Here is a 26,455-nt window from a genome sequence, read left to right as displayed (position 1 = left end):
TGGCATTAACAGCTGCTCCAAGTAGACTGTTGTGGTGGTGGTAAGACTGCGTAAAGCGTTTGGTTCCTCAGGGCTTACAGGCAGGTGCATCGGGCAAGGTAGCCAGAGGCTGACAACGAATGCAGGATTCCTGGCACGTCTTTACCAGCTGGATGGCACGGCTGGGGCCTCCTGCAGGCTTGCTTCAACTTCTTGGCTATCGCCTTCAAAGCGTAGATCTGGTTATTAGTAACTTTTAAGATAAAAAAATGTTGTTGGCACCTCTTTGTTCTTTGAGGACTTTCCCTGTGTCTCCTATGATGCCTCTGGCTCTCAGTTTCTATCACTCCTTCCCTTTAAAGCCTGCTGCCTCTTTACCAGATCTGGGTTCTGCCATTGTCTGGAGGGCAGTAGAGTCGAGTGGCCAAAACTCGGCCCAGAAGCAGGCTATATCAGCTCAGATCCTTGTTTCCACACTCACTGTGGAATTTAGCATAATTTTCTGTATCTCGTTAAGGTTTTGTAATGATTAAACGAAATAATGTATAGAAAATATGTATAACATTGTAGCATCCCAATGCATGTAAGCACCCCTGATTATCAACAACCCAATTGCCAAGCCCTGTGTCTTTCTCTTATATCTCTTCACCATGATAACTGATGCATCAGACACTGAGAACCATTCCTTCCCTGAGACCCTCTCTCCTTTATCCTCGTCAGCTCTCCATGCCCTGGACATTCTGATTATCTCACATCTTCCCTTTCCTTGCTGTTCTTTCGGTACCCCCCATATATGACTTATTTAAGCAATCTTCATAGTGTCTCTTTACCAAATGGCTCTAGAAGAAGCCAAAGTCCCCAGAATGAAGCCCGGTCTTTTTATCCACATTTGAAGCAGAGCAATGAGAGAAAGTTGAACACGTTATATACGCCTCTGCTCAGCAGCGCTCTCATGAAAGGCAGCTGCATGTGATCAGAGGGAAGGTTTTGTCCCCCTTACACCTTAATGAATAAGTAAGTGAACCAATAGTGGGAGTTTTCAGTTCAACTGCATGAAGATAAATTCCTGCACACCTCACACTTCTGCTGGCCTGATATTTAGCCAGAAATCAGAGGGAAATGGACCATGAAAGGAAGCTACAAAAATCACAAGGTCCTGAAACAGATTTGAGGCTTAGGATAATTATTTACAATGTGAATTTTCCCAAGCTTCACCAGCCGACAGGAGAAATGAGGTCATCTTGACAGTCATAGCTACAATGTCGTTGCAGCCGCTAAGGCAGGACCGCCAGTCGTCCATGAGATCTCACCCCAGTACAACTGGGAGTCCTGAGGGGCTTTCTCACACGGGGCCATGAAAAAGTACACTTCGGCTCAGGGGTGTCAGTGCTTTATCGGGTGTCCTCTGGGAATCACTTTGCTGGTGTACCATCCACTGCCCTCCAGTACATGGAGACCATCCATCCTCTCCACTGTCCTCTGGGCATCTCTATCAATACACCACTGTCCCCTCAGTACCAGGTCAGAGCTGACTTTCATGAGGACTCGCATCCCTCCAGGACTCACATCCCTCCAGGACTTGGAATCATGACGGTCATCTAGACCCAAAGCAGCAGTGCATGTGACCCAAGCATCAAGGCATCCTACACAAACACAGTGCCATCCATTTCTGCCAGCAGCCCTCTCCCCACAGACTCAGACAAAGCAGCACCCTGTCCATCTCCACTTGCTATTCCTAGGAATGGGCTGTGAACCTCGTGTCCTTACTGCAGACCCCTTACCTCCATGCAAACCAGCGAACCCCACATTCACAGACAGCCATGACTCTCAGTTTAAGATCCTCTCGTAAGTCAATAAAGTTAAAATTCTTAATATCAAGGAGCTTGTGTAATTTTAAATCCCACTGTTTTCTAGAACACATCCAGGGTCTCTCTCCATTCAGTATATGGAAGGAACTTGGAGTAGCTAATGCCGAGGCCACCTTAAGGCTCAGGGGGTGACAAGGGCAGTCTCCCTTCACCGTCTTGTTAACAATCTGTGTGCCAGGGGCTCAGGAAACAAAATGAACATGACATAGTTCTTGCCCTAGTGGAGCTCATAGCCCAGTGCGAGGACAGGCAACTTCATCATTGATTATTTGTGGGGGAATGCCATGAGGCATGGAATTGGTTTCAGAATCTAAATCAGACTAAAGAGATCAGGAAAGGAGATTCCAACAAGAACAAACGTTTGGAGATGCGTTTTGAACAATAAGAAACATTAGCTAGCTAACAACAAAATGGAATGGAAAAGGATTTATGTGAAAGAAACACATGAACAAGGTCTTGATGAGTTTTGGAAACTCCAGGTAATTCCACAGTTTCCTAGGAAAGGTAGCTATTATTTAGGAGACCAAGGATTTCTGTTATTAGGACAGGGGTGGGGTGAGGAGGAAGGAGGCGCTAACTTCTTTAAAATTTAAACAACATTTCTTTTTTAAATTTAAATAGCATTAAATTTATGTCATTGGCTAATGACTATTGCTAATCAGAGCTAAGCCTTTAGTAAAATGAAGGATGACATACTATAGCTGCTCTTTAATTCTTAAAATAAATAAATAAATAAAATCCAAAATGAAAGCATCCTTGTAAGCCACAATGAGCTTGCCCACCAAGACTGGAATTGCCCATAAGCCCTGGGGGCTTCACTTCCTCAGAAAACCCCTCTCTGTCCTCACACTAGTTCGGGCCTCACATCTGTACATATTCATTAGAGTCCTATACTTTTCCTTATCACCATTCATGAAAAACGAGTGTGTGTGTGTGTGTGTGTGTGTGTGTGTGTGTGTGTGTGTGTGCGCGCGCGCGCGCGCGCAAATGCATGTGTGACTTACTTAATGTCTATCTCTCTCACCAGACTCTAACTTCCAGGAAAACAGACTTAATCTATGTTTTTTCTCTGTTGTATCATCAGTTTCTAGCACATACTCTGGTACAGAAGAGATGCTTGATCAAGATGTATTGGTATTGTTGCTCCTGTCATTGTGTGTTCTGTTTGTTACTGTTCTGGCTTTGGCTGTTCAAATTTTGTCTCTATCGAACAACCAGGAATTGTATTTTGAAGAGGAAAGGCTGTGGCTGTTTGGGTTAGCCCTTCTGGCCTGGTCAAATGAGAGGCCCGTGTCGCTATGGCAGAACACTCTGAGAGCCAAATGCTGAGTAAGAGACTGTCACTCAGATCAGAGCTTTCAATTGATGTCCAGGATGGAAAGAGTAATAGGTTCTTTCCGAAGGACGCATGCTAAGGCAAATATGCAGATACATAATTCACAGGGTCCAGTGCAAAATGAAAACGCAGGGCCCCTTAATAATTCAGTGTTAAGAATTTCAAGACAGCAACGGAATTGCATTAAACCAAGAGCAGGACTCTGTGTGATTTGTACAGGCTTCCTACCCATGAATCTGCAAACATTTACAGTTAATAAAGAAAATCTGAACTTAAGTTTACAATTTTCTGCCAGAAAATTAAGGAGGTAGTTTTCTCTTCATGAAAAAAAAAAGTCTTTTAAATATCCAGATGTCTTTCCTTTCTCTACATACTGAGGTTGCTTCTTCAAAAAATACTGTACCCTTCTGCCTCTTTATCCAATGGGCCCATCTCTATGTTTCCAAAAGATCTAGTAAGGCAGAATGGTTGGCCCCTCTGACCAGCCCTGAATTCCATGTCATCCCGCAACACCCAGTTGCTCTACAGCTATGAGGATCTGGCCTAGATGCGAGGCTCCACCATCCAAACAGCATGGATTTGGAAGACAAAAATGCGTTCCAATACCAGCTCTACCGTTTATAACTCGGTGACTTAAAGCAAATGACTTAGCCTCCCTGACACCTCAGTTTTCTCATTTATAAAACTTAAGTGATGGTAGTATGACTGGCGATTAAATAAGATGAAATGCGTAAAGGGCTTGGCACATAAATGCACAACAAAATGAGGACACAGACACATTGCATTCTCCCTCTGCTTTAAAGCTGAATGGGGGAAAGCAGAGTCCTCTCCAGCTAGGGAACCCCAGCTGTGGTGCCTGATCTCCGTCACTGAACACTATAAATAACTTAGCGAAGTCACCATCCTCCTTAGAGTCGCGGTTTCTTAGGGTGAGGAATAAGGGAGTTGTGGCAGGTGGCCCCCCTTGGCTGAATCATTCACAGGGTGTCTATCCATTCGAGGTTTGGTCTGAATTTTCACTATCCCTGCTAAGGAACCACCCTGGCCGGACCCGGTGCTGTGCGCTCTCTGAGCTCTCACCGGCGCGTCCCTGGCCTGCCCTCGCTACCTCGGCATAGGCCGCGCAGCCCCGCCCCGGAGCCACCTCCCTCCTCCTGCGTCTCCTGGGCGAGTGAGCCCCAGCCCGAGACCGCTAGCCCGCTGCCGGTGGCAGTCACGACTGTGCGGTAGCCGGCGAGGTGGCAGCGGGCGCGGCGGGGCGGGGCGCGCTCCCCCCCTGCCCGAGGGCGTGCGGGGGAGGTGGGCAGGGCCGGAGCAGAGGCAAGGCCGGCGGAGGGCGCGTCCGCGCCTGAGCGAGGATGGGAGTCCCCGGGACTCTGAGCTGAGCCACCCAGCGCGCGGCGGAGAGGGCGCGCCGGAGGAGGGCGAGCCTCTCTGTTCCTCCCGGAGCCCAACACCGTTCCCGCGTCGCCACAATGATCCCTCCGAGCGGCGCCCGCGAGGACGGCGTGGATGGGCTACCCAAAGAGGCAGCGAGCGCCGATCAGCCACCGTCTCCTGCATCCACCAGCAGCCAGGAATCCAAGGTACCGCGCGCACTTGCCCCAAGAGACCACAAACTCTCTCCTTGTCTCCCTCTCCCTGTCCGCCTTTGTTCCCTCCGAACTGGCGCTGGCGCAGGGGGCTGAGATGTGTCCCTAGCTCGACCAGGGTTCAAGGACTGTACCTCCCTTGAGACTTGAATGTCCGGCAGGACTCCCTGCTAAAGATGCTGGACCACCCACGCTCAGGTGGACCCAGCCTCCTCGCCCACACAGACCCGAGGCTTCGCTGGGCTTCTCCCCCGCGAGCACACGCAATTCACATGCACTCCGGGTTCAGAGAGCGCTTTCTTGGGTGGCGGTGGCTTGGTTGCTCTGTGCCTGTGTGTGCCCAAAACGCGTATAGGTATGAGGCGGCTTCTGAACGGTGAGGGACAGACAGCCCAGAGATACTCCAGAAAAGCTAGGGCGTTTGCAGGCCAGCAAAGGGTTGTCTGTATCCCAAGGGCCTCAGACCCTCTGTTTGACAGGGTGCATCCTGAACTTCAGATACTGCTCGTTTCAGAAAAACTAGACAAAGGGACGTACGTGCCGCGGGAAAGTTGATGGAAGTTCATACTCAACGACTTTCATTTGCTTTTATGGGAGTTGCACAAACTCACATACACAAAACCCACCCCGCAGCATTTCTCTTGTCACTGTTATGCTTCCTCTGAAACTCTGGTGGGTGCCAGGCACATGTTTGGAACTTTGGAAGAGGATCAAGTAAAATGCCGCTGTCAGCAGTGAGATGCCAAATGGCATCACAGCCCAGAGTGAACATCGAAACATGGAGTTTGTAGTTATATGGATTTTCTTTTTAAGTGCAAGATTCCTGGCTCTTTATACTGATCTCCTTGTGAGTTCCTCAAGCATCTTTGGAATGGGGGGAGGGCGCAGCCCCTGTGTAAGAGAGAAGGAAAGTGGTTTGGAGGGCAAGTCAGATGGGGCAAAGAAAAGTCCCTTCCCTGTCTCGGTTCCCACACACCCACAGAAGCCACTGACACGACAGCAGGATCAAAATCATAGCTAAGCGTCTCTCAGTTTAAGTGATGCTCGGTGCTGTACATACATATTCCAGTCTCCGGAAGTTAACCATCGCAGCTGGCAACCCAAGACAGAGAGCTTTGCATGAAGTCTATTTTATTTTAATACTTTTCTGATAAATGTCTGACCTGGGGCGTGTGTGTCAACTTTTCTAAAACTCGGTTGGAAATGGGGGCAAAAGCCTGACTCTCCCTAGTCATTTTGAGGAACACGTGAGGTGACCTACAAGTCCAGCCAGAATAGTGTAAGGAATCAATCAATGTGTATCGTTTTCGTGCCTGAGAAAAGGAGATGGGATCCATCTCACCACAAATGATCCACTCCAAAGCAGCGTCGCAGCCCACACGCGTGTACCACTTCTCCCCTGGCCAGAAGCTTTTGGTTGTCTCATCTTTGTCCATCCTTGACTGGCAGTCACTTAAGTGATATGGTTAGTGGCTGTTTCAAAGGTGATCTAGAATACCATAAATGAACGTAGCTTAACTCAGGAGTGAAGCTGGTATTAAACTTTTTGAATTGGGCCTGTTGCTCTGCAGTAGGTGGGTTCTGGAAAGGACTTAGCATTTGGGTATACAGCGGCGGGGTTCAAGCACACTATGTGGGCTTGCTGTTTATAGATATCCTAATGTACATTCTTTGGCAAAGCCAGAATGATGCATGTACTATCCATAATTCTCCACCAATTTATCTGGCTTATAGTTAGTTTCAGATTTGTACACGTCCACGGCTCTCAGAGTGGTCTACATGTGTTTATACATTCCTAAATTTGCTGTCATGGCTTAGGTGTTCTAAATCAGTGGAGAAGTAGGTGAGAGGCATGAACCCCAGGACGCTGAATACAAAATAGTGTGCCTGAATGAATTTTTCCTGGCATAGCATTTGTGATATCCTCTAAGGGGTCCGTGCCCCACCAAAACGCTAACCCGCTGATGTGGAGGAATGCATGGTAAGGAGGCAGGATGGCATGAAAAAGTAACAGAGGAAGGCTGTATTCATTCCACACCAGGAACGCCACGTTTGAAGGCTCTTTGGCATTTACAAGAGCCTTCCTGCAGATGAGAGCCTGGTGAGGAAAATGTGAGCAAGACATTAGTAATTGTTCCATCTTACTCTCCTCTGAAGGGGTCTGTTTGTCAGAATACCGCATGGGACAAGCGTGGTTGAGGCCGCTCTGAGCATTAAATTTCCAGAACAACTTTTAAAAGCATTTTCTAGAAAAACTTTTGTTTTCCCTGATTGTGAGAGTAACAAACCCTCTTTGTAGAAATGTGAAAAGTTCATACAAAAATAAAGAAAAACATCACCCATTGGTCACAATCCAGAGGCAACTACTGATAATATTTTGACCTACATCTTATGTCTCTTTTCATCTGTTTTTATATTTACACAGTGGAGAGCACAACGGTGAGCGTCTATGGAATGCTTGCTATATGTCAGGCATGACTTGACTCATCTCGACAACCCTCTGAGGGAGATTGCACTATCATTTCCATTTTATAGATAAGGAAACAGAAGCTCAGAAAAGTTAGGTGACTTACCCAGGGGCACACAGTTAGTTGCATGGCAGGGACCCAGGCAGCATGGCTGTGGAACACCAGTTCTCAGCTACCACGCACCTGTCTCTCCTGCTTGCATACTGTTTTATATCTCTTGTGTCACCTGACTTCCTAACCGAGTATTGTTCATGCCACCAAAAGTCATTTGCAACATTATTTTGGTCTTCTCATCTTAAGAAATATTTGAAAACGTGAGCCGCATTGTCATGTGAAATGATTAAAAAAAAAAAATTCTTGTCCAGGGTCTTTGCACTTGGTTTTGCTGTCCTTTCCCCAAAAGTATACTTATAGAAGTAATTCAATGGACTATCACAGAATCATCTGGAAAATAAGGCCACAACAAACTCTTTAGTCCAGAGGGCCCATTAGAAGAGGAATGATAATGATTCAGTGTCCTAGGCACATAAAGTGTTTCCTGAAGTCCATTTTCTCTGCAGATTCTGTGAAATGCCAAATCATCGAGTATTAGAATTGGGAACACTAGAGCTCATCTAATCCAAGTATTTTCTTAAAGTATGGATCATTGTTATTGTGGGAGTTTATTTAATGATGGAAAATTTCAACATACCCAAAAGTAGAGGAAACCTAGAAGAGCCATCATGTACCTCATCACCTGGCTTCACCAGCCATCAATTCATGGACTGTCTTGTTTACCTGTTACCCACCACCACCATCCCCCACCCCTCTCCCTACACACAGGATCATTTTAAAGCAAATCCCAGACATCAAATTCTTTCATCCATATCCATTTCAGGTTGTATCTCTAAAAGATAAGAGCTCTTTTTGTAACCATGACTACCACCCATTATCACATATTCAGGTTGTTTAAATCAAGGGTCTGTATATTCTTGGAAGTCCATGAGTGGTCTTTGGAAGATCTATAAACAACCAGAACATTCAGAATCGTGCATCGTCTGGGGAAAGGGTTGTTAGCTTATATCAGATCAATAAAGTCTCTATAGCCTTTAAAGTTTATTTAAATAGCCACCATTTTTTTCTCTCTCAGGAGTAAACGCTGGCTCAGAGAGAGGCAATGACTTGCCTAAGATCACACAGATAGTAACTGGCAACACCCCTGTCTGAAAACCCTGTCTTGAACTTGGTATGCTCCAGTACAATTCCTCAGAGCAAATTCCTATGAGCCCAAGTGGTCACGTAGTCTACCACCACATTATGGTTTTCTTTTTCATAAAATCAGTTGAGTTGAAAGGGCTTGAAAGCCACTGATGAACCTCACCCCTGTATCTTTCCACTAACTATTCCAGAAAGACCTCAACCTAAGTTATTTTCTAAGTGCTTGACAGAGACCGCTGAATACAAAGAAAAAAATCACATTTCGGCATCCCTTAATTCAATGAATGTCTTTTCTCCTACTGACTTATTGAGAACATAGAAATCTTACTAGCTTGTAATATGAAGATTTAGTAGGGATGCCCTTTGCCATCACTCATGTGACCCAAGGTCACATTTTGATGCTATGAAGGGACTATAGGTTTTGAAGTCAAATAGACAAGAATTCAAACTCTTCTCATTAATTGCCACCTTTGCGACCATGGATAAGTTGCCTAACCTCTCTGAGCCTCAGTTTCTAACTTGTAGCAAGTCAGGATGCTGATACCCAATTGGCGTGATTTTTGGTAAGGCCTGAGAGTAAGTACAACACCCAATATTTTGTAAGCATTTGTAAGCATAAAACATTGATTACTTTCTCTTCCTGCTTCAAATTAGATGACTTCTGTCACCAGCCAACCCCAAATGTCATCACTGGAGGAATTTCAGTAATAAAAACTGACATTCCAATAGTATTACTGAGTTTTCATCCCTTTGGATTTTTAGTTATGCTATTGATTGCAGTGAGTTTCACCTTAGCTATTTTCCATCCCCAAGAAAGATAAATCATAGGCTCACCAATATGTGACTTCAACTTTGAAAGGGTGATATAAGCCACCCAGTGCCCCACTGGAACCATGGAGCAAGGTGCCCCCTCATTCCTGGATGGTCCTTTCTGAACCTGTACCACTATCCAAGCTGGGGAGAAGAAATCCCTAATCATGAGGACATGCCCTGCATCTCCCAGAAAGGTTTCTGTGACATCAATCAGCAGTTATGTGTTGAGTGCCTATTTTTGTGCCCAGTGCATCCCATACATATATATGAAGCTATTTCTATTGATAAGGAATTTAACTTCTACTCAGAGAGATGAAAGAGACTGTAACCTTGGCTTTGCGTCCACATCACCTGGGGAGTCCAGGCCCTAGGCTAGACCTATTAAATTGAAGTCACTGAGTGAAAGTCCCAGGCATCAGTTTTTTTTGTTTTGCTTTTTTTTTTTTTAATGCTTCCTTAGTGATTTCATTGCACAGCCAAGTTTGAGAAACACTAGTCTAGACTATAAATAAAGCTTGTAGGGTGTCAAAGAAAGCAATATCCTCTCCCTTCCAACCTAGGTACTCAAAGGAATCATTTGTATTTACTCTCTCTTCTTCATTTCCCATTTATACTTCAATTCAAAGAAATTTATACTTTGTTACTCTGACAAAGGTGACCTGTTCTTGTCCCCCATGTTGCCAAAGAATCTTAAGCATTACTGAGATGCAGCTGGATTTACAAGGTTGACTATGTCTTATTAAGTTATCTTCATGATTATAAAAAAAATAAGTACTCAATGTAGAAAACTGGAAAGCACATTAAAATGCAAAGAAAAAAATCATGTATCTCACAACCACGAAACATAAGGATGGTAAAAATTTTTACTGTATTTATTTGGTATACATTTCCACTTTTACACACACGCACACTTGCAACAGAACTGGAATAGTGTATATATAAATGCACAGCTTGCATTTTCTTCCACCTAATGTTACCAAGTTTTTCCATTCTCTTAGATAATCAATAATGTGAATATTAAATATGATATACCATTCTATTTCATTATTATACCACCTATTTCATCACTCTCTTCTGATTGTATGTTTAGGTTCTTTCTCAGCTTTCACAAAGTGAAAATATTAAAATGTACATTCCGATACATAAACATTTTTATGTATTTCTGCTTACTTTCATGGGAGGTGAAATTGCTAGGTCTGGATATAAACATCCGTAAGTTCTTTTAACCTCATTGACACAGTGCCCTCAAGAAAGTTTATGTCATAGTTTTTTTCTTAGTAAACCTTTTATTGAGGTATGACATCATACCAAAAAGTAGATTAGAGCTTATTGAGTTTTCAAAAAACAAACCCTTGATCTGTAGATAACCATTACATAAATCAAGAAATAGAATGTCACCAACATCCCAGAATCTCCCTCATACCTTCTTCTGTCACTATCATCTAAAGGTAACAATATCCTGAATTCTAACAATGTAGATTCATTTTGCTTATCGTTGTAAATGGAATCATGTAGTGTTACTCTTTAAAGCCTGGCTTTTTCACTTAGCATTACATTGTGAGATTCATCTTTACCGTTGCATGCAGCAGTAGTTTTCATTTTCATTGCTGTATATCATTCCACTGTGTGAATAGACCACAAATGCACTCTACTGAGGACAGGTATTTGGGTTGTTCCTTGGTTTTGGCTGCTATAAGCCTACTGTGCTGAACATTTTTGTCCGCACCCTTTGTGGCACATGGGAAGCACTTCTATGGGGTACATACCTTGGGGCAACATTGCTGGGTTATAGGGTACACATACATTCAGCTTTAGTAGACACTCAACTTTCCGTAGTAGCTATACCAGTTCATACTCCCAGCAGCAATGCATGAGGGTTCCATCTGCTTCTCATCCTCCCAGCACTTATCAGTGTCTGTCTTTCTCATTTAGTCATTCTCGTAGGTGATTAGCTGTATCACACTGGGGTTCTAACTTGTATTTCCCCAGTGATTAATAAGTTTAGCAGCTTTTACACTTATTGTCATTTGAATATCCTCTTTCGTGAAGTAGTTGTTCAGGTTGTTTGTCTATTTTTGTATTAGGCTATCTGTTCTTTTTTTAATTTGTAAAAATTCTTGACATATTCTGGGTACAACTGATTTAAGAGTTAAGTGTATTGCAAATATCTTCTACTCTCTGGCTTACCTCTTCTTAACAGAAATTCTTAATTTCATGTAGTCAGCTTAATTATTTACCCCCTATGGTTGTCAGTGCTTCTGTGTTCTGCTAAATAAGTCTTTGACTACCCCAAAGGCATGACGGTGTTCTCCTATATTATTTCCTAGAAATCTTATTATTTCACCTTTCACACATAGGTCTATAATCCATTTGGAATTGGTTTGTTGGTATAGTGTTAGGTGAAGATTCATTACTGCGCTGCACCAGCAACTTTGCCGTAAATCAAGTGACCATATATCTGACTTATGTGGAGGTTTCTATTCTGCCCCACTGGTCTGTTTGTCTATGCTTGTACTGACACAGCACTGTCTTAATTGTAAAGGCTTTATTAAAAAGTTTTGATATTTGGCAGAGTAAGCCTTCTAGTTTGGCTTGGCTTTTGCAAAACTGTTTTGGTTATTTTAGAATCAGCTAACCAATTTCCACAGGAACACCTGCTGGGATTTTGATTGGGGTTGCACTAAATCTATAAATCCATTTGAAGAGAATGGATTGTTTATACTGTAACTTCTTGCAATAGTATGTCCCACTCCAGGGTTTTGTTTTGGCCAAGTGTTCCAGGACATGATTACCTGAGAATCAAATTTTGTGTTACCTTTGCATTTGGGGGGCTTCCCAGACCAAAATTTGAGCCCCAAATCTATGAGAAGGCAGGTCTGTGATTATGAATTCTAAGGGAAATTTATTTATTTATTTACTTACTTACTTACTTATTTACATACTTACTTATCTACCTTGTGTCTATGCTGAAATTTCTTTATCATCAACCTGAGTTTGTGAGGAATTTGTTTCTAGTTCATTCTCTTTCAGATCTCCACTCCATGTAGCCATCAAAATGCAATCCCCCATGTTTACTTTTATTTGTGGTAAAATATACATAACATAAATGTACTAGTTTAACCATTTTTAAGTGTACAGTTCTGTGACATTAAACACATTCACTTTGTTGTGCGATTGTCACCACTATCCATCCCCAGAACTTCTTTCCAAAGTAAAACTCTTTACCCATTAAACATTAATTTTCCATCCCCCCCCCTCTCCAGCCCTTGGCTACCACCATTCTATTTTCAGTATCTATGAATTTGACTACTCTAGATGCCTCATATAAGAGGAATCATGTAATATTTGTCCCTTTGTGACTGACTTATTTCACTTAACATAAATCTTCAAGGTCCATCCATGTTGTGGTATGCATCAATGTCCTTTTTTTTTAAGGCTGAATATATTCCATTGTATGTATGTATCACCTTTTGTTTATCCATTCATCCATCAGTGGACTCTTGAGGTGCTTACACATTTTGGCTATTGTGAATAATGTTGCTATGAACTTGGGCATACAGATATCTAGTCAAGTTTCTGCTTCTATTTTTTTTGGTGGGGGTTGGGGGTTGGGGAAAGGTATATAGCCAGAAGTAGGATTGCTGGATTATATGGTACTTCTGTGTTTAATGTTTTGAGGAATCATCATACTATTTTTCACAATGGCTGCACCATTTTAGGTCCCCACCAGCAATGCACAAAGGTTCCAGTTTCTCCACATCCTCACCAACACTTATTATATTTTGTTTTTTAGCTCCTAATAGGTATGAAATGGTATCCCTTGATTTTGACTTGCATTTCCCTAATTATTAGTGATGTTCAGCATCATTTCATGTGCTTATTGGCCATTTGTATATCTTCTTTGGAGAAATGTCCATTCAAGACCTTTGCCCATTTTTTAAATCCGGGTGTTTGTTTCTTTAATTTTGAGTTGTAGTATCATAGCCTTATAAATCAGCAAATTTGAAGGAGAAAGATGTATTATTTTAATTACATTTATTCACTAAAAAGGAATATTTTACACATTTTTAAAATTGTCATTTTTCTTTTGTAAATTATCTATTCATATCCTTATATATTTTAATAGAGCATTAATTCATTTCCTATTCATTTTTCAGAATTCTTTATAAATATTAAAACCATGATCTTTCATATATGTTGCTAACACTTTCCCAAATTGAAATTTGTTTTCAATTTTATTACATTTTCATGAAATATTTCTTTTTTCTATGTTAAATATCACAAATTTATTCAGCTATGGTTTCTTCTTCCCATTTATATTTAGAAAGGTCTTCCCCACGCTGGAAGCAGATTAAATATTAACCTATATGTTTTTCTAGATTCTTGATATATACTTTTTACTTTTATCGCTTTAATCCATCTGGAATTTATGTTGATATGTGGTATGGTAAAAATGTATTTTTTTTCCAAATATTAATAAGCATTTCTAAAACCATTTAATGAATAATTCATTCTTTTTTTCACTGATTTGAAATGTTACACTTATTATGTAATAAATGATAATATGTCCTAGCTTCTCTTTTAGAGTCATCTGTTAATATGCTAATGATTTTGCATTCATTACTATACTGTACTTTGGCATTGCTGTCATAATGTTTTAATTATTGTAGCTTTATAATAGACTGATAATTGATAATACAAATATCCTCCTGAGCGTTTTATTAGTTATTTATTTAGCTGCACTCACCTTTTTGTTTCCCCTTCAAGTTGTAAAAATCTTATCTTGAAAGTATTTACATGAAACTTTTAAGATCATTTTAGTGACATCTTTACAAATAATGAGCTTGCTCATCCAGGAATGTAGTGTCTGTCTTTAGTTAGTTACTGAAATGTCTCTTATGCCACTCTTAAATGCTTGGGAATTTTCTTCAGATATTTCCTGCCCCATTCTCTGGGTAGCCCAATAGCTATTTCCTGGGTATTTTATACTCTGGGTTACTATTAAGACTATAGCTCTGAGGCTGGCTGAGTGGCTCAGTTAGTTAAGAGCTCTCTCAAAGGTTTGAGCTCTGAGCAACAGCCGTTTGAGTCTATAGCTCTTATGTTTTCTAACTGGTGAGAGCCTATTTATAGGATATTTGTTTTATATTAAGTTTGTAATCTGAGAGCATTCAGATTCCATTTTTTATTCATTAATAAAGAAATACAGTGTTGCTTCCTGGTTCCAAGCATGCACTTCGGAGTCAGACACAGCTGTGTTCAAATCCCTCTGTGCCACTTTGGGATGCCACTTAACAAGCGTCCCTGTCCTTTACTTTACTGAACGTCACTGTTCTTTCTGTAAGGTGAACATAATCGTGCCCTCTGCAGCATCATCTTTAGGGTTAAATCAATCAGTGTATGCTGAGTGTTAAACACAGGGCCTGGCACATACTAAGTAAATGTTAGCTATTATTATTTATTGTAACATCTACAATAATAATTTTGCCTCTCTAATTCTTTCTTTTTTGGGGGTGTGGAGGGAGTAGGGTAGGTAGGAGTAGGATCAGGGATTTATTATATTAGAACTCCCAAAATATGGTAAATATTAGTGGAGGTGTTGAGCTGGTACTTGACCCACTTTAAATGTCACCGATGTTTTGCTGTAAGTGTACATTGTCTACAAGTGTTCCTTGTACGATGTTGGTGCTAAGGGGCGGCCTCAACTCTTTTGTATCTAAAGCTACTCTGGAATCCACTGCAAATTTACATAGTCAGCCTGAGAAACATAAGGTGGTGCTTTGCAAATTTAACTTCAAGATAAATCCATTTCCAACTAAACCATTCCCTAATACCCCCTTCTACACAAAATCCAGACTTCCCACTTGTGTCACAATTAAACTAAGACAGTTTTTCTGGTGTGAAAGACGGGTAGTGTTCTTAGCTTACTAAGAATTTCCATCAGGAATGGATGTGGAATTGTTTCAAATGATTTTTGGCAAGTATCAAGCTAATCATGTGATTTTTTTTTTTGGCCTTTGGTCTCTTTATGTGATAGATTATATTAATAGATAGCCTAACATTAAACTCTTCTTACATTCTTGGAAAAAGTCCTACTTGGCCATGGGGATTTTCTTTTAATAAACTGCTGAGTTTTGATTGCCAATACTTCATTATTTTTACATCTATACACATAAGGGAGATTGTTCTATAACTGTAACTTGGTGTCCTTGGTCAGATTTTATTTTTAAGGCTATGCCAAGTTTTAAAAAATGATTTGGGAAAGTTCCATGAATGTTTTTGTTTTGTTTTTCATGGACCAGTTTATAGAACCCAGACATCCTCTTTGAATGTTTGAAAAAAATCTGCCAATAATACCTAAACCTTGCACCGATTTTAAAATAAATTTTAAAAACTTTTTTCAATTTTTTATTCTGCTTTTTTTTCCCTAAATTAGCTTGAATCAGATTTGTTAACTTGTATTTTTCTAGGAAGTTATCCAGTTCCTTTAAATCTTTGTAACATCTCTGAATGAGTTGCTGTAGGACAGCCCTGGCCCTTCCTTCAATCTCACCTCATCATCACCCTCTCTAGCAAGATTTCTATGTGCTCCCAGCCTGTGAACACACATTTTTGTGGTTCTGTAGGTCTATATAACATTAGTTCCTTAAATATGGATTTGGAATCGGGAGCGTTAAACAGCAGTGCTCACACTTGTACCTTACCGAGACAAAGAACCCTTTGCTCCCTCCTTAAATCTCTCCAATCCTTGGACTCCCTTCCTACTGCTGTAACCTTTCCTCTCTGGTCCTGTTGGCTGCCACACCCTCCTCTAACCATCATTCAAATATTGGCCTTCCTCGGCATTCTATTCTCAGCCCTCTGCCCTTCTCATTCTCCATAATCTCTCTGGGTCTCTACTAGGATATCATACCTATTCTTCTTATTTCATCCTCCAGCTGATATCTCCCATATCAGAATCCAACACAAACATCACTCTTCTGAGTTCCAGACCGATATAGCCAGCTGCCTTTTGGATAACCTGTTTGGATGCCCTTCATACACTTTAAATTCAACCTACCCTCAACTAAACGCATCATTTTCAACTCAGATGACAGCCCCATTCTTCTTGCATGCTCTTCTTGTGTTCTCATCATCCAAAGAGTAACAAGCCGGAAGTCACCCTCCATAACTCCCAGGGCACCTGAGCAGAGAGGTTGTTGGGCAGCAGATGAACGAGAGACAAGATGTCTGCTGGCCCCTGAAGGTGCTTCACTTACTTAAAACTGAAAGTTGTACCTGTTGCCTGTTTCTAAAGACCCGCAGAGCTCAGGTTTTAGTCAACATGCTTTCCTCAGTTCTGAATGCAGCTCTGACCACAGCATGAAAGACGGAGGTCAGACCCAAAAGAAAGAGTAAAGAGGAGGAATCTAGAACACCCCGGGCTCCCGTGAAGGCCACTGCTCCCTGGCCCTCCAAACTGACATGAGGGAGAGTAGTAAAAAGAGGTACTAGGGTTCCCTGTGCCCCTGGGAAGAGCCCCACATGCCCTCTTGCACTGCCCACATTCTCAGTTTTATCAGAACAAGGTAATTTGGAGACCTTGGAAAGCGATCTTATCACACCCCTTTTCCCAACGATATCAGTCACCAGAAGCAGCTCAGGGCTGCAGAGCCTCCTCCCTCTCTCATAGTTTAATCTCTATACGAGTCTGCACCTCTGCTAACCCAACCTCATCTGCTGCCCTCCCCAGCTGTCAGCACCCTCCACTCTAACCCTCTGGAATTCACTCTTCAGCAAACTCCTCTTTCTCCTCAACTTCTTGTCTGATGTTTCCTTCACTTTGTACTCTGACCCCAGTCCTTAGCCTATAGGCTTTTCAAGTGGTGGCTCCTTTCTCCTTTATCAGGCCTGGTAGTTGGGGAGACACTCTCACTGTGGCTTCCGGATTTTCTTGTCTTTTTTCTTCTAAAACTTGTAGCTTTAAAATCCATGTGCTCAGGCTCTTCTACCCACTGTTAACATCGGCAGCCACCTACCAGCCCCAGGTAGGTCTCTCCATCCTCCATGATGGTAGAGCCAGGCTCACTCTCACTCATTTCAACCCTACTCCTGTCTCAGTCTTTGGTGAGTTTCATATACTGCAGATGACTCTTCCAAATATCCTGACTTCTTTAGTCCTTAAATGTTCCTCCTCCTAAGATCTTGTCTTCCGCTCTCTTCCACCTCAACACCCACTTCTGTAACCGTTCCCAGGACTTTGTCTGCACAATGATTGCATCTTTTCCAGAATCTCCCTGTCAAGCTCCCCATTCTGTGACCATCTTGTATCTTTCCATCCAATTCCCTCTAACACCTCTCTTCCAATAATATTTCAATCCCACCAGAGCATAAAGCCCATTAAACTGATAAGCCTACCCCCTTTTCTCTGTCCTTTACCCATTTTAGGTTCTCACGTTCCTTTTTATCATCACTGTGATTTCGCCCTTGCAAACACTTTGAACTCTCTTGCCTTTGTATCCCTTTGTTCAGAATCGCTTATAAAATCCTCAACTCTGCATAAAGTCAATTTTCATTTCAAGCACATATCAAACCCTTTTATGATCCATGAAGCTCTATGCATATGCAACTTGGTAGCAGTCATAGTAAACTTCAAAAAGATGGGATGTAAACTTAATTTTATGGGTAGCCTTTCAAAGATGGAAACAATATCATTGGTTTGACTAATAAGCATATGGGGAAGAAACAGTCAAGACAGGTGAAGAGGTCAGAGGAAGGTCTTAGAAGCCAGGCACAGGGATTTAGATTTGAAGGGTGAGGATAATAAGAGAAGCCGTTCATGTTGTAATAGTGAAGTGAAGGATGGAGTGTCATGGAGAGAGCCTCGCTAGAGCCAGGGAGGCGGACAATCCAGTCAAGAAAAATGACAGAGAGGAAATGGGAAGGAAGAGAAAAGAGCATGCATGAAAGGATTTTCAAGACAAGTAAAAGTCTTTGGTTCCTCCTCAGAGAGCCATCTTCAGAGATTGCTCTGAAGGGAGGAACACTGGGTTCAGTCAGGAGACCCTTATCTGGCCAGAGACTACACAGAGTCAATGGCTGGAATAATTGAGCAGCAAGATCAGAGTCAAAAACATGGAGACAGGGAAGATCTCAACGGGCGGTAGAAGGAAAGAGAGCATAATAGCTAGTGTTAGCAGTAAGGAAAATAAGAAGCAGGATGGCATGAGGTGCAAACAAAGTCATCAAGAATTCAGACTGTGGGCATTACTGCTTTACTGTAGCTCTTTTCTGCTATGTTGTTTGGTCCATGTAGGTTGTCAGACAACCCTTAGTTAGAAGGCTTGGTTGTTAGTCATAATACTCTGCATTCATATTTCTTCACGTGGTAAGAAGATGGCAACAAAGGCCAGAGCCAGTCAACAAAAATATACTTTGATTTTTGGCTTCCATAAGCATAGGCCCTCACTCTACAAAACTAAAAACCAGGGCCGGCTGAGTGGCTCAGTTGGTTAAGAGCTCGCTCAAGAGTTTGAGCTCTGAGCAACAGCGNNNCTCAGTTGGTTAAGAGCTCGCTCAAGAGTGCGAGCTCTGAGCAACAGGGTTGATGTCTATATTATTCAATGCAATTTGCAGATTCAATGGAATCACTATCAATCAAAAAAAAAAAAAAAAAAAAAAAAAAAAAAAAAAAAACCAAACCTAAAAACCAGGTGAGGGTCAAGGAGAAAGACCTTGGATTGGAATAATTTTCTTCAGTTAGGCAATCTTTCTGGTAAATAATAGTTCCTATCTCTATAATAGAAAAACAAAACCTTGATCATTGTTCTGGCAGAAGTCTGATTCCTCCCCTGATTAATCTTATTCTAAAAGTACAATGTAAGTTCCCACCCTGGAGTTTCATAAGCTTAATGAACTTTTTAAATTAATTTCTTTAACTTCATCTTTTTAGCAGATAGTGAACCAAAGTTGCAATAAATGGAGTATATGTGACTTGGATATACATATAAAAAGTCACTTATAAATTGGATCTCTGTTCATTGAACAATATTTTCCTACAGAGTTTCATTAAGAAATTTGAGATAAAGTTCCTAGGGAAAATAACAATAAAAATCACATGGCACAAATGCAATGAATCTTTTAAATTGGATTTGATTGAAAATCGTTAGGGATCATTTTCTGATAACACATTATCAGTACTATGCAAAGTTAATTGCTAATTTATCTTCCAGGATCACTTTCTTGGAGTTACATATTTTGAAGGAAATTAGTTCTTTCCATAGCAAAGAAGTACAGGGAAACCTTATCAGGCAAGGATGCTCAGGAAAGGCGCCATCTTGGAGACTCAAGCCTTCCTGATAACAGAGAACATGTCCTTTTATGTTCCAAGCATTTCCCTGTTGGGAATTTTGTTTGCAAATCTTTCTATAATCTGGTTTACATTTCTCTGCTTTCAAAAGCAGAATATGCTACATGGAATTTCATTCATATATAAGCAGAGTTCCAAATGCTTTGTAAATTTGAAAGTAATTCCATTGTTTCTGTAACCCCCTTAACCTGATTACTCAGGATCACCTTTGTAAACACGAGTTATTGAATCTTTTGCATGTAGGAGAGTTTTTTTTCCCTCGTGCTTAATGACTGCACACTGCTGTACTTTCCTAGTTCTCGTGTCTGATTCTAACATTTTTCTAATTCTTCCTACACAGAGACCATCCCTGTCTGCAGGCTACTTTGAGACTTCTAATTGGCTTCTTCTAGTTTGCTTTTGTATTGGAAAGCAAATCATCAAATTAGTTGGAATTCATATTTCTTAAAATGAAACAGAAATTGAGCCTAACTAATATCAGGGAAGTAAATAGAGGATTTTCGTTTTTCAGTGTTTTGTTTTTGTTTTTGTTTGTTTGTTTGTTTGTTTTTTAATTAAAGTTTATTGGGGTGACAATGGTTAGTAAAGTTACATAGGTTTCAAGTGTACAATTCTGTAATACATCACTATATATCATGCTATGTGTTCACCACCCAGAGTCAGTTCTGTTTTTCGTTTTTGATTTTGACTTAGTGATTGGTCTGGTAGTGATTCACCAGACTTTTTGCTTATATTTTCTGGTTCATGGCTGCATTTTCTCTATGTCAGTTACTGAGTTTCCCTGATAGGTTTGATATTTCTTAATTCTTGTTTAAAAGGTAAGTTGATTAAGCTGAAGTTGCTGTTGCTGGTTCCATTTTTTTCATTCATATGTTTTTACTGGCAGCTTAATGTGCTGATCAGTTTGCAGGTGATCATCCCCAATGGACCTGACCTTTCAAATAACATTCAAGAAGATAAATTCCTAAATAGGTTTCATTATTGTCAGTTTCTGTGGAGTGGATTTTTTTTTCTAACTGCTATAATATATTAGACTCTGTGTCTTCTACTCAGATATGTATCCTGTAAGTGAAATGATCAAAATAAATGTTCCATGAATAAGATGCATTGTGCAAAAAAAGGGGGCTCAAAAGGGAAAAAAAAGTCCAGCTCACAAAATTAAAACATGCAGTTTATGGTTCTTCTGAAGTCTACAAGAAAGAACACAATGTGAAGCCAGGAGGCTTCATGTCAAGCCACAACTCAACCCACCGAAGCTTCTCAAATGTGCGATTTGTAATCACTGGGATTGGTGTCTCCTCCACAGGAATGACTTCAGTCTGTTTCTGATAATCCAAGTGCTTTAGAATTTCATGGACTGTAGGAACTTGTCTGAGAAAGCAATATACATTGTTTCATATGTGATTTGTTTGTTTGTTCTTGTGGTTAGAATTATTTGGGCAGTTCTTTTCATAGGCCGCCTATAGGGTGCCGTTTGCAGGAAGCAGGAAGTAAAAAACAAAAAAACCCTGATATTCTAATTTGTAATAAATCATGGGGCTGAAAATGGGAGATAGTGTAAACTTGTATATCAGGAGCCAAGAGAAAAATGCCAAGCCATCTAGCTTCCTGGCAGGGCCCTTTCTGGTACTTAATTGGAACTTCACTTGTAAGTTTGTCCACAGCCTGGCTGGACAGCTGCACGGAGAGCTTAAATCTAGTACTTGCAGCTCATGAACCTGATTCCCAGGCTCTGGACAGCAGATGGGAGACAGAGGCCCATGTGGAAAGCAAAAGCTTTGGCCTCATTTAGTGGTCAGACTAAAATGCCACCTGCCAGTTTAAGCTTTGTAATAAGACTATTCTACTCCCATCTATGAAGATATGTTGGAAAAGGAAGGAAGGAAGGAAGGAAAGAAGGAAGAAAGGAGGGTGGAAGGAAGGGAGGGAGGGAGGGAAGGAGGAGTTAGGAAAGGAGTGAAAGGAAATGAAGGAAAGAGAAACAGACACGCTCATCCAATCACATGGCCATATTTGAGGAACTTTGAGGAACTCTGCTTCCAACATATAAAGTTGCTGTAGCTGAGGAAGATACTGAGCTTATACTTTTTATTCCCTTATCCTTCACCATTCACAGTTAGGGTCTGTAGAAGCAGAGCCAGAAGTTCAGAAGCATGTAATGTATTGAGAATGTATTCTCAGGAGAAACCCCCAAGGAGGAAGGGAAGCAGGATAGAACAGGAGGCAGGCGGTGCTGAACAAGCAGGTGGTCTCAGGTAAAGCCTTGGCCCGATCCACAGGGGGCTCTGGAGCATAAGGAGTGCCCAAGTTGTCCCTGCCTTAGGCAATAGGGCAGGACTGGTTTCCTCTCTCTGTATCCGTCAACCTTTGGGCCCAGGGGCGGGGGAGGGGAGTTACGGTTGCATAATCTCCCAGGGGAGACAGTTCCCATTAGCTGAGGGGGCAATTGTCAGACGACAGAGCAATCTGCAAACCACAGCAGCTGGGCGATGGGTACCAGGGCCCCAGTAGAGGAGACTTGGGTGAGGTACCAACAACACCTGCTACCTCAGGTTGCTCCCTGTCTGCTTCAGCCAGAGCAGTCACTTCCCTTTTCCATGCTCTACAGTTAGGAATTTTCCTAAAATTTTTGTCAGCAAAAGAGCGCTACATTTGAAAACTGTTTACCAGACACCTAATGAAAATATGTATGAGCTGTTGCCATGAAAAGTGGCTGCGTAGCCCCCTAATACAGCACTGCCTCATAGAGCAGGAGAAGAGGAAACGGGGGTCTTGGGGAAGGGAACACCGATGGCGTCTTCTACACCCCACGAAAAACATCTTAAGGAGAGGGTCAGCACTTGGTGAGATTTCATTGGCCAGCTTATGCGTAGTACAGAAATGGCTGCAGGACAGGTGGCCCAACTGCCGTGCTCCTTCAGGACAACCTTAGTGACCTTGACCTGTCATATGGCCGCCCTTTAACCTTAGGATAAAGACTCCCGAGAAACCTACCACTATGGGTTAACTAACTCAGGACTCTTGGAAAGGTTTTGGCTAAACTGATTCACAGACAGTCACAGGTTTTCACCAAAGTTCCCCTGACCGACTTTGATGTCATGGACAAACCAAAGCCCATACCAATCGGTGCATGGAGTGGTCAGCCTGGAAGATTATGCCTCTAGGCTTCGTGAGTTCTGACAGCCACTGACCATCCTGTGCCTCACACAACCCCACACAAAATGGGGGCGCTCATGCTCAAGTGCTTTGAGAAATATTGGGGGAAATGGATAAGGGAAAGGAAGGGATTAATGTGCTTAAAACGTTGGGTGGGGACAATGCTCAGGTCTAAGGGAGTGAAGCAATAAAGTAATGGTGACTGCCCTTTGGAAGCTTTTATGTGCCAGAGCCAACACTGAACTCTTTACTTTCATTGTCGCGTCTCCCGCAAGGTAGGCGCTTTCCCAATTCGGCAGGTGATAACTAGCTGGTGTCAAATTCAGGTAGTCTGACTCCAAAACCTGGGCTACCATGCCCCAGCTTCTGATAGATGATACATAGGTAAATGGACATAGAAATAGAGCTATATAAATAGATACAGTGCAGTGAACAGCTGCTCATCTACTGTCCAATGATCATCTGTCCATGTGCTATGTAACTATTTGAGAGTATGTATAAAATATGTGTTTTGAATCCCAGTGCATAGAAAATATAAGTGGGAGGAACATTTGAGATCATCGCAGGCAATCCTATGATTTTAGAGTTGAGGAAACTGAGGTGCAGAGAGTTTGAATTCTTCTCCCAACAACACAACAAGCGCTATAACTCAAAGCCACAGGACGGACCATTAGGCATCAGTGTTGGGTTGGGAAGCCTTATGATGACCTTCAAAGAATGCCATAGAGAGCAGCTGCTTGCAAATGTGAGTGGGCATCAGAACCACCCAGGGAGTCTGTTAAAGTGCAGGTGACTAGGCCCTGCCCCCAGAGTCTGTGATCTGGAAGGTCTGGGTTGAGGCCTGAGATTTTGCGGTTCTAAAAAGGCTCAGGTGATGCTGACACTATGTGTACAGAGACCACCCTTTGAAAACCACTGCCAGCGAAGCAACTGCTACTCTGCCTGCTTGTGGTACCCATCCTTATAATTTATGGCATTGGCTAGAATGACACACAGGCGTTCTTTTGACCCCAGATGGTCTGCATATATGTAAAGGCTCTGGCCATGGCCTCTGTCAACCCACAGCTTGCCAGAATTAATTCAGCTGGCCAGGGGGGAAGCACCAGGGCCACGCTGATTTGGCCCAGCCCCTCTCCCCTCCTCCCACATCCCCGCCTCCTTCCCCAGCTGTGGACTCAGAGAAAGGAGGCAAAGGACGTTGGCTTCGTATGGCTGAGGTTTACTTGCTCAAACCTCCAAACAACCTTTTGTGTTCATTTTGAAACAACTAGAAATCAAGCCTCTGCAAAGGCTGCTGTGCCTACAGTTTGGACTCATATTGGCTCATGAAAACCAGTGTCTGTCCCTCTGGAAATAAAGGAGCAGATGGCTAACTGAGATTTGTGAAAAAGCAGGGGAGGCTCCTAGGTCTGCATTCCCTTGGGATTTCATATTTGAGGACACACACTAGTCCACACACAGCATGAGCCTGCCTTTTCCAGCATATTCCTAGAGGTTTTCTTATGCTCCAAAAAGGCTCGTTTCTTTAAAAGTCATTAACAAAAAGGCAGTGAGTTACATCCTTTCCAAAACCTTGCAGAGAGCTACCTTAAAGACCTGGGGAATAAATAGCAAGTGTGTCACATCCGAGCTATAGTTAGAAGGGCTACAGGGAACCCAAGGAAGCCTGCACTGGCTGCTTTAGGAACCTGGATAGAAACGATGCTGGGAGAGCTGTAGCCGCAGACAGCCATAGGATTTGAGAGCTGCTGCCGTCAGGCACCTGGGAACCTCTCTGTCCACTGGGAAAACAAAAATATGGATCCGGCCATGCATTGTGTCACAGTAAGCAAGGCCAGCTACTTAGTGTGTGGCATCTAGTGCAAAGTGAAAATAGGAGCTCCTTGTTCAAACATTATTAAAAATTTCAGACAGCAATAGCAGAGAATTAAACCAAATACAGGTCCCTTCTAAGGGTAGGGCCCTGTGTGACCACGCAGGTCCTGCACCCATGAACCAGCCCTGCACTGTGATCCCCAATGACAAAGCAAGAGACCAGGGAAGGCGAGGGGACAGACATGTCCCCGGACTTGCTCTGCCAAATGATCCACCCACATCATTTCTCTTAACCCTCATTTTTACAGATGAAGGAACTGTAGAGGTGGAGATCAGGAAAGTGACGCAGCTTGCCTGGGGGCATGTGGTTGAAAATTCCTATCCATTCCTATCCAAATGGTCCATGTTTATTTCTGAGTCTAAGTTCCTGTTTGTTGGTTGGTTGGTTGGTTTTACCTTTTCCCCATTCCTAAAGCAGTAACACCTTGTAGGGAAGCACTTACATGTGCTTTTAATTTTGATTCCCTGCCAGCTCAGAGAAAGAATAAACATTTAATAAGGTTTGTAAATAAATAATAAAGATTAACAAATGGTCCAGATCCTGGTTCAATAACAAGAAGAATAATGGAAACATGGCAAGAGAAGAAGAAGCAAAGGAGGAAAATGGAGGGTAAGAGTGAGGAAGCAGAGGGGAGAAAGAGGGCGGGAGGACGGAGGAAAGCTAGCATGCCCTGACCAGTCCCTACGTACCATTTTCCATACCTTCTGATAGCTAATCTTCATAGCCACATTCCCAGATCTTGTTTCTATACCCACTTGAGTGAGAAGCTGACAGTCGTTGGCTAACTTGCCTCCCAACCCCAGTCTGTGTACAGCTGGGGCTTGCTCCTCTGAAATAGCAATGCCAGCTGTGTGCCCTGTGTTAAGATGAGTCTCGAGCGCTAGTGGCATGGATAGTATATCCCTCCAGCGAGGCCCAGCGAAATCACTGTAGTGCAAATGAGTAACAGCAGGTGCCATTTACTGAGTCCCTGTTTACTGGCTGCCTACTATTCTCCCAGGCACTTTAAATCCCATTTCTAATCCTCACAACAATGCCTTTGTGGTAGGTTAACATTTGATCCAAACAACAGCTGAGTGAACTGAGGCTGAGAAGGTAACAAGGTAACGTGTCCAGGGGAACTGTCAGCCCTGGTTGAAATCATGAAAGACTCATCATTCAGAATCCAGACCAGGGATAGATATTTAATTGCCTTCCCTCACAAAAGTCCATTGACAAAACAGAGAATACATGATGAAAGAGTACATCGCTAGCAGAGTGGGAAAACAAGAAAAGATACCATCAGCAGCATGTGTGAGGAAATCCTGGGAGATTTGAAGCAGAGAGCATTGAAGTCATGGAGAAACCAGATGGGAGGAAGCTGTTGTTGGAGGTTCTGGAGTTTCTAGGCACAGATATGAGAGCACATGTTCCCAGCAGAGCTCCACGGTTCCCCAGGCTAAGAGTCAGCAAATGCGGAGCAAGGGGTGGTCTCAGCAGCAACCCACATGAGTGATGACGGGCTGTCCCCAACACAGAGGCCCTGTCATTCCTCCTCATTCCCCACACATGTAGCGAGCTAGGAAAACAGGCTCTTGTCTGAGGTTAACACCTCGGGATTTCAGCTAAATTACCTAAGGCACTAGCCTAGGATGTCATCCAGAAAGGATTAGGAGCCAGGTAGGGGAGCAGAGCCCAAGGTCGTTCCAGACTTCAAAAATTTCAAGACTCACTAATGGGTATCTTCAGAGAGATTCAAGAAATGCTGTGACCATATCAAAATAATTGGTTTCTTCTTTTTTATTTGACAGTCAATGCATGAGAATGAATTTTTGGAAAAATA

At 42.4% G+C, this 26,455-nt stretch overlaps 1 protein-coding gene across 1 annotated transcript in view; it reads left to right on the top strand.

Moving 5' to 3' along the window:
- Window positions 1–4,496: 4,496 nt before the first annotated feature.
- The window catches only part of STAC (SH3 and cysteine rich domain), a 132,877-nt gene continuing 110,918 nt past the window's right edge, over window positions 4,497–26,455 (top strand). Inside the window, exon 1 of the mRNA XM_019647154.1 lies at window positions 4,497–4,769. Within this exon, the coding sequence (XP_019502699.1) occupies window positions 4,659–4,769 (111 nt within the window). The 5' untranslated portion in view covers window positions 4,497–4,658. The remainder of the gene's footprint in view (window positions 4,770–26,455) is intronic.

The sequence above is a fragment of the Hipposideros armiger genome, unplaced genomic scaffold (genome assembly GCF_001890085.2).
Source record: "Hipposideros armiger isolate ML-2016 unplaced genomic scaffold, ASM189008v1 scaffold_109, whole genome shotgun sequence".
Taxonomy (NCBI): Eukaryota; Metazoa; Chordata; class Mammalia; order Chiroptera; family Hipposideridae; genus Hipposideros; species Hipposideros armiger.
This window is presented reverse-complemented; position numbering and strand designations above follow the sequence as displayed.